This window comes from Quercus robur, chromosome 2 (assembly GCF_932294415.1).
Source record: "Quercus robur chromosome 2, dhQueRobu3.1, whole genome shotgun sequence".
Classification (NCBI taxonomy): Eukaryota; Viridiplantae; Streptophyta; class Magnoliopsida; order Fagales; family Fagaceae; genus Quercus; species Quercus robur.
The window spans coordinates 93,175,970-93,188,521 of NC_065535.1; the positions used below are offsets into that span (position 1 = coordinate 93,175,970).

General features: G+C 31.1%; 2 protein-coding genes across 2 annotated transcripts; one reads left to right on the forward strand and one right to left on the reverse strand.

Annotated features, from left to right (window-relative positions):
* Positions 1-354: 354 nt before the first annotated feature.
* Positions 355-6,614, forward strand: LOC126715889 (putative transferase At1g60990, chloroplastic). Its single transcript, XM_050416730.1, has 13 exons — positions 355-677; positions 1,729-1,830; positions 2,737-2,770; positions 3,088-3,161; positions 3,270-3,335; positions 3,440-3,504; positions 3,819-3,906; positions 4,019-4,084; positions 4,795-4,960; positions 5,039-5,122; positions 5,199-5,326; positions 6,000-6,186; positions 6,265-6,614. The coding sequence occupies exons 1-12, from the start codon at positions 438-440 to the stop codon at positions 6,183-6,185; spliced, it is 1,299 nt and encodes a 432-aa protein (XP_050272687.1). The 5' UTR covers positions 355-437; the 3' UTR covers position 6,186; positions 6,265-6,614.
* A 963-nt stretch (positions 6,615-7,577) lies between these two features.
* LOC126715890 (uncharacterized) lies at positions 7,578-10,750 on the reverse strand. Its single transcript, XM_050416731.1, has 3 exons — positions 10,568-10,750; positions 9,055-9,653; positions 7,578-8,287 (listed from the first exon to the last, which is right to left on the reverse strand). The coding sequence occupies exons 1-3, from the start codon at positions 10,739-10,741 to the stop codon at positions 7,843-7,845; spliced, it is 1,218 nt and encodes a 405-aa protein (XP_050272688.1). The 5' UTR covers positions 10,742-10,750; the 3' UTR covers positions 7,578-7,842.
* Between the last annotated feature and the right edge of the window lie 1,802 nt (positions 10,751-12,552).

The following is a 12,552-nucleotide window of genomic DNA, read 5'->3' on the forward strand; positions in this document are numbered from 1 at the left end:
CTTACTAACTGAACCAAACTCCATTGGCTTAAACTAAATTATGTACTTCAACAAGTAATTATTCAGTATTTTTTTCAATATCTAATCATTTTCACCTTTGTTTGGAAGTGATTTAAATTATGAGATGAAATATATAATATTTAAGAAAATATTTTTAAAGGAAAGAATTTAAATCCCTCCACCTCCTCTCAACCATGATGCATAAAAATAATAATATACTCCAATAGTAAGATAAATCATTAAAATTAAAACAAATTCCTTCACACACACGAATTTTTTATTATTATTATTACTATAATTTTGAAAAAATATATAAAAATAAAACATTCACAGTAAAATAGTTCTTCTCTAATAACAAGCAGAGTGAAGGAACACTAGTTTTTCTGGGTTTCATTTTAGCTTCATTAGAAGAATCGCAAAGTCCAACGATTCCAAAAATGGCAACAACAGTAACTCTCCCATCGATGATTATTCCTCGGAGTTGGAATTCGAACCTTTCTTCTCCACACCAAAACGGACCGTTTTGGACCAAGAAAACACCCTCGATTTCTATCACTCTCTCTCTCTTTCTCTCATCCACAAAAATTAGAAGAAGCAGCAGCAGAAGCTCTTCTACTACCTTGCCTGCTGCCTTGCCCTTCGATCTCTCTCCTCCTCCAATCGATCACGACTTCCTCGTAAGTAGTTGCCTCATTTTCACTACATGCCTACATTTTTTTGGTGCCAAATTTCATATATATATATATATATATATATATTGAAGTGACCAAAAGTGTATTTATGCTTCCAAAATTAGGATTTTTATTTGTGGTAATTTAGAATTAACAGTTTTTTAGAGTAATTTCTCTCAAACATTTTTTTCTACTTCTTGTATTATATATGCAATACGCCCTAATTAATTATTGTTACACACACTGAGTTATACACTGTTGTACACACTTTAACTGAAGTGAAAACACGATTTCAGACTGTGTGTAACTATCACCACTCTATATGCAATATTGTTCACGAGTGTGACTAATGTTTTTTATGTATATGCAAGCACTGAGAACCTCATAGCTCAACTAGCACTTCCTGATATTTTCAATGGGGCATCAAATTTCAAATGTATATATACTAGTCAGTAATCCGTGCAGTGCACGGGAATGCTTAAATATGAAATTTGATAATTATTAATAGGGTATTAAAAAAATATGATAAGTCTCTATTTGGAAATCGCTTATTTAACTTTTTACTAAAAGTGCGCTAAAGTATACTTGTACTTTGAAAGAGTGAGGTTTTTAAAAAACTGTACATAAAAGTTAAAAGCAAAAACACTGGCTTATAAGCCAATGCCAAGGGGACACGTAGTAAGATTCTAATGGAGGGTTTTAATGTAAAATATAATTTAAAATCAATTAAAAATATGTACTATTAGAATAATGACATGTAAAATTTTGAGGTCTCATAAGTTTATGTGGAAAGATTTCATGAGGTGAACCAAAAGTCAAACATTTTTATTTTATATATATTATACAGATATTGTGTACGTATGCATGCATGTGTTACTTATATAATATTAATATTGTACAATATATAATTATCAAAAAATATTGTACAATATATAAAAAAAAAAAAAAAAAGAAAAAAAAAAGATACCTTTATCTGAATTGGAAGACCGAATTTTAAAATTTTGTGAATTTAATGAATCAAATAATGCCGTAGGTTTAATAGCTTGAATCTTTGCAGGATGCTCTGACACTTTCAGGTACAAAGGTTTCGGATGATGGGATTGTTGAAACATTTGACAATGATGATGAAGCATTAGATGCGGTTGATAATGGGGTTGTGGTGCGTATTTGATTTGATCATAGTTCTAAACCTCTGCTCATTTTCCTCTTCTGTTTCTTCCTCATGCTATTGCTTAGTTTGGTTAACTTTGTGAAGGAAATGGTTCTATGCTTATATGATCCTCCAGCTTTGTCATATTCGTGAATTGCATGAGTGCATTTTAGCTTCACATATTACTGAGTTTTTAAGACATGACAAGTAGATGCACATGCAAAGAGTATTTATTTTTATACTTTGCCATTGAAGTTGCATTATCAGATGTCATTATTTTCTTTTAGAAGGTTTTTATTGCAGAGTCTGGTGCAGATAAATTCTATGTTGATTTTTAATTGGTATTTTATTTTGGTAATTGTGAATAAGAAGAAGATTTAGTCATGGCTCCATTATTTGTTCTCTGATCAATTAGACTTAGTTGTGACAAAACTTGGAAATGTGTTGAACATATTCACCATTGAATGCCCTAGAATATATTTTAGTTAGTGTTAAGCAAGACACTCCACTTAGTTTCCCGAAACAAGTATTTGAAGTGATTTGAGGAATCCATGAATAAATAACACAATGTAATCTGGCTCTGGGTGTGCCAAAGCAGCTAAAACTATTAGGCATTGATGGACTAGGCTTATGCTTGGGCTTAGTCAGCTAGATCAGCTAATCACAGCTCATAATTATTTGCTAAGTACAACTCTGTGCTTATTATGTGGCTTCAAATAAATTAATCCATGCAGTTGTTGTGGAATATTTTTGTTTACATTGTTTACAAGTTTTATAAGACTGAAAGCAGTCTTTGAACTTATTTCTTTTGGTAAGCTTTTAGATCCATTGTGTTTGAGTTTTAACTAATCTTGATCATGTAGCTATGGATTTATGGCTTGATTGTATTTCTTTTTGTGACATCTGACGTCTTAGGTTGTGGACCTTTCACATTATGGCCGGATAAGAGGTACATTTTTCTTTCATGTACTTTCCTTATCATCATCATCGTGTTAGCTAACATGTTGGTATTATTATCAGACATATTAAGTATTACAAGTTCAGAAAGTGCCTTATTTTAATAATTGACATTTTTCACCGTCATCTTTGCATTGAACTCGTGGTTTTTTTTTTTCATATTATTAAACTTATGATGTATTTTTTGATTGAATGCTTGAGGTTTACCATTCTAATTTATCTAAAGCTCATGCTGTATATGGTGGTTCCATTCTTTTTTTCTTTTTTTTTCCTTCTCTTATGAATAATATGGATTCAACTGACATGAAGTTAGTGGAGAAGACCGTATCCAGTTTCTTCACAACCAAAGCACTGCAGATTTTGAATGTCTTCACAAAGGACAGGTAAGTTTGGTAGGATGTGAAATTATTTCTTTGCATTCATGGAGTTCCTACTTATATCAATACAAATTTACAGGCTTAAGTAACAGGATTTCTCATTGAAATCCGTAGGGATGTGACACTGTTTTTGTTACACCAACAGCTCGGACAATTGATCTTTCACATGCGTGGATCATGGTAATCTTCATCGTTCCCCCATGGCTGATGGCTTTCTTGCAATGTAATAATCTTAGTATTTTTGTTAGCTGATTAGAATTTTTTTTGCTTGCTTTTGTTCACAGAAAAATGCAGTTTTATTAGTAGTTTCACCAGTGACGTGTCAAAGTATAACTGAAATGCTGAACAAGTAGGTGCATCTTGTTGAGTTGTATTTCTTCTTGTTATTATTTACTATTAGTAGTATTAGTCTTTTGTATTGCAAATAAGAATAGTATTTGTTATGTCCAGCAAAAATGTGGTTCAATGGCTGTCAAGAAAAATATACAGTGGGCTTTTGACAGATTAGATGATACCAACAGAGTACAATGTAGAAAAAATAATTCATCCATGTTGTTGAATTAAGGTCTTGTTTAGTTGAGTGAATATATTTTTTTGCTCACTATATTGATATCAAGAGAAAAGATTCATGCAGTAAACCTTTTATGAGGAATTCAATTGTAGGTACATATTTCCCGCTGACAAGGTCGAGATTCAAGACATCACCAAGCAAACTAGCTTATTTGTTTTGGTGGGACCCAGAAGCAATCAAGTAAGAAAGATATGAATTTCTCTTATATTGCTAGATATTTTTCCAGCATTCTATGTGATGCTTTTGAAGCTTTGAATTTGATGAGATTAATGATTGTCATCATGGTGATCAGGTAATGGATGGGTTGAACCTTGGTGATCTTGTTGGACAACCTTACGGCACACATCGACATTTTAGTGTATGCTTCTGAGCAATTTGTGCTTATTGGTTTATTTTCGTGTGAGAATTACTAGACATTCTCTCTTACCTCATTTTGCTGGTCAAATCTATATATGCAATGAATTCTGTTACAATTTTCATCTGGTACAATATATGATCATTATTGCAGTCAATGACTTGATTTTGGAGTCTGAGTGATGCTATATATATATATATATATATTCATTTTAAGTTGACATAATTGAGGGATCTTTTTTTTCACATAAAATAGTTCTGTTCTGTGTGTACATCAGTTTTCTAGTGTGATTAATAAAGCATTTATGTTACAACCAACCTGGGGAAAATTACATGTTACATCATTGTAATTTGCCTTATATGACAATTTTTTTGATGTGACAAATGATGTGTCTTCAGCAGCCCATGACTTAACTCCATTTAAAAATTGTATCTATAAGTGTCAAATTCTGGCTTGGAGTAAATATCTACAGAAACCAATAGCTTGATTTAACACTTTGTCTTTTAACAACTTCTGTACTGAAAAAGGTTAATGCTTGTGTCTTTTAACAACCACTATACTAAAAAAAAAAAAAAATTATAATCATTCAAATTACAAGTTCACAATTAGAATAATGCACTATGAAAGTATAGGAAGCCAAGAACAGCAGCAATTTATTGTGCACATTTATCATTTGCAAATGATCTTAACCAAAATCTTTTTTCAACTTGCAGGTAAATGGAATGCCGGTTACTGTAGGGGTGGGAAATATCATTTCCGAAGAAGGTTTTTCTCTGTTGTTGACACCAGCTGCTGCTGAATCAGTCTGGAAAACCATTCTTTCTCTGGGTGCTATCCCAATGGGATCTAATGCGTGGGAAAAACTAAGGGTTCTTCAAGGTGGAGAATTCTTTATTGCATCAATTGGCTTGCATGTTTGTATCTATATAATATGAGAATGGAATTTCATTATTGCAGGTAGGCCGACTCCTCAAAAGGAACTTACTAATGAATTTAATGTCCTGGAGGCTCATCTCTGGAATTCCATCTCTCTGAACAAGGGTATTTAAAGTTTTAACTCCTGTAAAATCATTTCCATAGGACAAGAAAATGGGAGGTCTAATTCAAATCTTCTCAGGGTGTTACAAGGGACAGGAGACTATATCTAGACTTGTAACATATGATGGAGTCAAGCAGAGACTCTGGGGAATTCGTCTATCAGCACCAGCAGAACCTGGCAGCCCCATCACAATTAATGGGAAAAAGGTACTAGTCATGATTCATAGAAAAATAACCCGTATAAATTTTTTTTTCTCTCTTATACTGGGTTTGGTCACTGAAGAAAGGTGAACGAAGAAAATGGAATTAATTTGTGGATTAGGTTTCTCATTTTATGAAAGCTTTGGAAACAAAATATCCAATCGACCACCTAAAAAAATTAGTTTATTTAGTTTTTTTCTCTGGAAATCAAAAGATAATAATATGCTAATTTAATTAGACTAAGTGTATCAAAAAAATTAGACTAAGTTTATTCAAAAAGCAGATGGATTTTTTATGCAATGGTGGTCTTTTAACAATTTTTTGTTAGGATAAGTTAATAAAAGAGGGTGGGGGGGGCTAATACACAGGAAGTATACAGAGGAAAAGTTCAAAACAAAGGTTTTTATTTTAGTTTATTTTTATTATTATTAAAAAAAAATTAAAAAAAAAAAAAGAAAAAAGAAAAAAAGCGAACAAGCCATACTCTCTTCATGGCTCTTGCACATAAAGCACCAATCCATAATAAATAATGCCTATGTATATAATTTTCATTTCTGTTCCCTTTAAGCTATTACTCTTTCTGGGTTAACATGCACTGTATGGTCGCATCTGCAGGGAAAAAACTAATAATAATAAAGGGGAACTTCACGGTTGTAATATATTTGTGAACTTTGTGCAGGTGGGAAAGATAACAAGTTATGCATCTGGAAGAAAAGAATCTGAGCATTTTGGTTTAGGCTATATCAAGAGGCAAGCTGCTTCAGAAGGAGACACTGTAATCGTTGGAGACGACATCACAGGGACAGTGGTGGAAGTTCCTTTTCTTGCACAGCAATGCCCACCATCACGTGGTTCAAGTTCTTGAGGTACAATTATCATGTAGATTAAGTTGAACCCCAATTTTTTACTGATTGTTATCTGATCTCATTTTTCACCACTATCAGATGTAAATGTCATTTTTTTATGGTGATGACTGATGATGGCAATGGTGAAGATGGTTGATACTTGGTTCCTAGTTCTTGTTTATAGTCCTTAATCAGGTCTTGAAATATGAAAGTAGGAAATGGGAGGGAAAGACCAATGTGTAGGGTGGTCTTTCTGCCCCTTGTGGGTTTTCTTGTCTTGGCTAAAAGTAGTATGGTAGATTGGTTTAAAAGCGATTTGGTCCCGTTTTCTTAAAAGGTGAAAGCTACTCTGATTTCTAGAGCACTTGTTTTGCTGCTGGATTAGAGATATGAGGTTTCAAACAGCAAATGTCGATTGGACTAAAATGTGATGTCTTCAATTTCTGATTCCTCTCCGAGCAAGTTATATTACTGTTGGAATGCATATATATATATATATATATATATATAGATAGATAAAGCTGAGAGAAAATCCAATTAGATTTTAAATTGTAATTCAATTAGAGTTTAATTTCGCAACACGTGTTCCATTTAATCTAAATTTTTTTACTTTTTGTATCAAATAAGTTAATTTAGTATAAAAAACAAGGAGTTCAAATAAACTATAAAAAAAACCTAATCATATATTTAACTCTATATATAAAATTAGAGAAAGAAAAAGTTTGAATGCTTTTATATTTATGAGTCTTTTTTTTTTTTTTTTTGTATAACTAAAAATAATTCAAACTTATAAGTCATTTATATAATATACCATAATTATGTATGGTCCATTACTAACTAGGTATATATATATATATATATATATGCATGTATGTATGTATGTATGTATATATGTTTTTTTGCTTTTTAAAACCAAAGTTTAAAGAAAATTTAATTAGAATCAAATTTGGATTTTGCTTTTGTTAGCTTTTCATACAAATTAAATTATTTAGATTTTTGCTATTATTTTTTCTCTGAACTAATGAGCATATTTTTTATACTGTTTCTATTCAGATATTTTATATGCAAAGATATATATATATATTTATTTTTTTTTTTTTTTTTGAGAAAAGCGAAGATATTGAACGTAAGAAACTGTAATTGAACTGAACGATTCCATGCACCTATCCTCGTTCAATTTAGGAGATACTATTTGACCAATTTATTATTTTATTTTATGTATATTTAGTAGAATTTCACAGATAATAATTATGAATTAATATTATATATGTAGTATCTAATAGTGATTTTCAAAATTATATTCGTAATAGCAATGTAATAAAAAACTTGGCGAAACCAATATCATGAAAATTGCAACAAAATATATATATATATATATATATATATTTAGTACTTCTAAATGTCCTGGTCGAATTATATCTTTTATGTTTAATAACTCAAACTAACATCAATAGCATTACTACAATTCATCATTCTCGTGCATAAGTACAGCTTACACACTAGTTACAATAATTTTATGTGTGTACCCATAAAAGTCATCAAATTATATACATTATTAATTACAAGCCACTAGGACTTGAGTATTAATTTCCCCTCGCATTTTTTTGATAAGTTATTCTAAGTAAATCTCAATGCCATAAAGAAGGGATAAAAACAAAAAGAATAAGTTGATGATCATCAAGTACATTCTTGTAGTATTTTACATGCTTGTGCTCGTTTTTCATCACTTAATTCTGTGGGAAACTGAACGAGAAACTTGATTCGAAGATCACCTCTCTTTCCTGGGTCTTTAGGATTTGGCATGCCTTGGCCCTTGATAACCTTTTCATAGCCAGGATATATGATATCATCAAATGACAATGTCATCTTATCACCTCGAAATAGAGGAACCGAAATTGAGCAGCCAGTGAGAGCACTGAGTAGAGGGACTTCAACTCCAATTTCCAAATCGTCACCATCCCTTGTAAACAAAGGGTGTCTTTTTTCATCTATTGAGAAGATTATATCAGCTGGTAAGTAGCGTGGTTTCTCATCACCCTTTCCCTCAAATGTAACCTTAGTTCCTTTCTTCCATCCAGGTTTTACTTGTATCTTCAGTACCTCCTCTTGTTGGACGATCATCCTGTCACATTGTGCATCATTATAAGAAAAAAGGCAATAACAATGACACAAACACAAAAATATTTACATCTTGTTAAGTTGACAAATCTATAATTAGTACAGCATCACTTTCACGAATACAAATCCTTCATTCCATATTTTGTATTCCACTTTATGTTCCACCAATAACAACTTGTCATGTGTTTATTTATTTATTTATTTTTCATTTTAAACTTTGGTTATTTTATAAAGAAAGTTGAACAAGTATATGATAAGTTGTGATTGGTAGAACATAAAGTGAAACACAAAAAATGGTACAAATGATTTGTATTCGTTAAGCTTTTATCAATGCTTGTGTTAATTTTGTTTATTGATTATTATGATTAATTTTATTTGCTTATGTACTTCTTTTTGAAGTATTGTTTTTACTAAGTACAATTGTACTTATACCAAGCATATTTTTTTAACTAAAATAAGTCCTAGAAAATAAGCTATATCAAATCAAGCTTAATGAGCCTTCTATTCAAGAAACCGTTCTTTTGTTCTTCCAATTCAAATCAACTTCATTATGAATTAAAACACTGCAGTTTGAATAGAATCATTCATTGTCTATAGAAAAGTAAATGATTTAGACCCATGATAGAACCATTTTTTTATGTAATCGAAGTTTTTATTTTGGCAGGATTAGAAAACATAAATAATGCATAATATATGATGCATGATATGCTTTGATCATGTCTCTTATAGGTTGAAACAAATGAGAACATAGGAAATGATTGATTAACTAACCCGGTATTTGTGATGACATCTCTATTGATCTTGATCTTCTTGACGCATCCTTCAAACAACTCCTCAAGAGTGCACTTGAGCTTCTTCTCGATGGGTGGAGGTTTTTTAAGTGCAGTTGATTGCGAGAATATGATCGGGGTGCTGCTCCTTCGGCTGCTCGTATTTCTTGATAGAGAAGGCACGGGGCTTACTGGCTTCTCGGTTTCTGGTGATCTCATGTTTCTTAATATAGAGGCTTCTGTTTCCGAGTTGCTCCTCCTGCTTTTACTTCTTAATAGATTGCTTTCTGTTTCTGATGGGCTCCCTCTACCCATATCTCTTGATACCATAGGGAAATCAGTCTCTGATGTGCTCCTTCTACTCATACTTCTTGGTAGTGGGGTGGAGTACCTTCTTGTATTTGGAGTACTAATGTTTGTGACTGAACGTGGGGTTGGTGTTTTGCTTCTTCTTCTACTTGCACTCCTTGAGAAGAGGGAAACTCTGCGTGTGAAGAAGCCATCTTCATCATCGTCCTGATCTTGACGAATAAAATCCGCCAGTGTTGTTGAATCGCTAGTTGTTGTTCTTCTTTCTTCATCATATCTTCCATTGACAACCTAAAAATGGAAGAAACCCAAAATAAATAAAAATCCTCTCTATACAGAAACTACAATGAAAAATCCTATGTATATAGAAGCTAGAATGAAGAATCCTGTGTACATAAAACTAAAATCCCATATATATAGAATCTAAAATTCTAAATGCTTTCCATAAAATTTTAAGGGTTTGTTTAAATACTGCTTATTTTGCTGAAAACTGAAAACTTATTACTGAAAACACTGTAGCATTTTTTTTTATTACTGAAAATACTGTTCACGCGTTTTTTATCACTTGGCTGATCCATGAAAAGTGCCATGGGATCAGCCAAAAATTGCAAACACACGCAAACACACACTAAATGTTGTCTTCAAAATAAAAATCATATGTCATGTCCTATTTTTAGTGTTCCAATTTATATTACCCCAAATCTCAATCATACCAATAGCATTCTTTTTCCCCCATATAAAGTAAATAAAACACTAAAATTGGAATAAAATATTTATATTAGTTACTTAGTACACAAAACTCTCAATTCTACCTTTTATCCTAATATTTTTTTTACCAGCTGGAAAGTACTTTACTTGTTATCGCATTAAAGCTCAAAACCTTGAAAATAAAAGATAGGGCTTTTGCTTGAGGCTTTATTTATTGTTAATGAATATTTCATTGAAGCTCAAACAAAATTAATCCAAATTTTATATTGTAAAAAAGAAATTACAAGTTTTTAGCCCCAGAATTCAATTTTCACCCAATTTTTATGGTGTAAAAAAAGAAAGTACAAGTCACTAGCCCTAAAATTCATAAAATCCAGAAGTAAAAATAAAATTCCTTCTGGGGTCAAATACCCCAAATGAAAATTTGGGTTAAAACAGAGATTTAATTTTGCATGGATTTAAGAGAAAGATGCATGAGAAATTGTATGTTTACGTACCTTATAGGCTTCATTCTTAATGCCTGGTGATCTGGCTTCAACTTCTGTTTTGCTTATGGGGCTTTTTTCAGAATGAAATTTATTGAAAAGGGATTTGTATGCTTTGCATAAATCTTTCGAGATTGTGAGGATGCTATAGGGATCAGTCGACGGTGAACGTGGAGGGTCTCCCATGAAAATAGTGAGAGAGAAAAAAAAATGGTTTGAGGATGAAACCCACAAAAAAAATGTGATAAAAAAAATGAGAATCAATGTGTGTGGAATCAAAGATGAGAGAGAGCCTCTTGTTTCCCATTTATAAATAAGGCAAATGTTGGGTCATTTTGTTTCTCAATTAGTTGTTTCTTACATTTATTTTTGCTATATTTAGATGTAGTTGGAGCTCCAAATTTTGTTTCCTACATTAATGTATAAAATTTGTTATGTCATGTCTAACTGACCAATTTTTGTTACATGTTACTCTGTAACAACCAATTTTTTTGTGACTAAATGTAAAATCACATGCACTAAATTGTTTAAAGTACACAATTTTTTAACAGTTGCCTATGTGACAGTGTGACATTGCCTGTGAGACAGTGTACATATGTGAGCAAACCAATTAATTTCCATAATTTTACATTTAAAAACCCCAAAAGAAAAGAGTGGCATGCCCCAAGCCTCCCTAATAAGTAAGTGTAACAAATTTAATCTTCTTTTCCTTATCTTTTTTTTTTTTTTTTCAATTTTTATTATTATCTATTTTGGAGTGGGGACAAAAGAGAGAGGTTATAATATGGCCACTCAATCTCATTGATCAAACCAATATTATAAATACCATTTTGGTATGTTTATTAAAATGAATTGGTGTGTTCAAGCACGATTGTGAATTTCATTCCATTTTAATAAGTACGGTCAAAATGATTCATTTTAATCACAAAATTGGTACATTTAACATCATACTTTACCTCACCTTACTTTTTAATTTGTTTTGATTTGTTGCAGTCAATATGTGTCTCAGCTTTTTCTTTTCTTTTCCCTTCCTATCTTCATTTCTTATCTTTATGAATTTTTATTTTTATCTCTTCTTTAATTCTATTCTCTCCTCCCCACCAATGGAAAAAGGTGTTGCACATAGAAAAATTAATTGGAAATAAATACTTCAAAGAAAATACTCAATGATTGAAGTTTAGTGTCATCTTATACAATATAATTTAAACCAATTTAAAGGGAAATTTCTCCACTTCTTCAAAACGATTAGAAGAGAATTCCTCCAATCTATTTAAAAGTAATCCTTCATATGCTTTTAGTCACATTATCTATAAATTATGTAACTTGGTTCAGTTACTTAAATATCATGCAATAAAAATGACGTGGATTATTTTCTGATAATTATTCAAGAAAACTTTATCCCTTGACTTCCCAATAGGGTAATGCCCAAGATGTTTTTTCACAACTTGCAAATATGGCAAGTTATGATTGGTATAATATAGAATTTTTACATGGATCAGTTATTTGGCATCATTTTTATTATATACCAATTATAACATGTCACTTCAGCAATTATTAAAAGCGAGAAAATTATGTAAAAGCTTCAAGGTTTATACCATATTTTAGATTAGGTAGGTCTAAGGTTTTTAATTTTGTTAATTTATAAAGTCTCAAACTTACGAAACAATTCAATTTGAATTTTCTATCTATTAGTGTTATTCATTTGACTTTGTGTTTTACCTAGGTATCAAGTTTCAATTTTTTGGCAATCACTTTCTTACTTTAAGTGAAAATTTTTCCTCTAATCGAAGCTTTCTTTTTTTTACCCTTCTAATCAATAATTACCAAATTGATTTATGAATAAACTCTATGTGAAATGAAGAATTTAATAAATAATTTTTCACTTTTTTTTACTCTATTACTAGAATTGATGGAAATAAATAATATAAATTGATAAAGGTTTCAAATTGAAACGGTATTTTAAATTAGGACTTTAATTGAGAAATTTAAAAACCTTT

Coding starts and splice junctions, on each gene's coding strand:
- LOC126715889 (XM_050416730.1), top strand. CDS start 438: ATGGCAACAACAGTAACTCTCCCATCGATGATTATTCCTCGGAGTTGG. Junction 3,907..4,018: donor TGGGACCCAGAAGCAATCAA/GTAAGAAAGATA, acceptor CATGGTGATCAG/GTAATGGATGGGTTGAACCT. Junction 5,327..5,999: donor TCACAATTAATGGGAAAAAG/GTACTAGTCATG, acceptor AACTTTGTGCAG/GTGGGAAAGATAACAAGTTA.
- LOC126715890 (XM_050416731.1), bottom strand. CDS start 10,741: ATGGGAGACCCTCCACGTTCACCGTCGACTGATCCCTATAGCATCCTC. Junction 9,654..10,567: donor TTAAGAATGAAGCCTATAAG/GTACGTAAACAT, acceptor TTCCATTTTTAG/GTTGTCAATGGAAGATATGA. Junction 8,288..9,054: donor GATGTCATCACAAATACCGG/GTTAGTTAATCA, acceptor ACAATGTGACAG/GATGATCGTCCAACAAGAGG.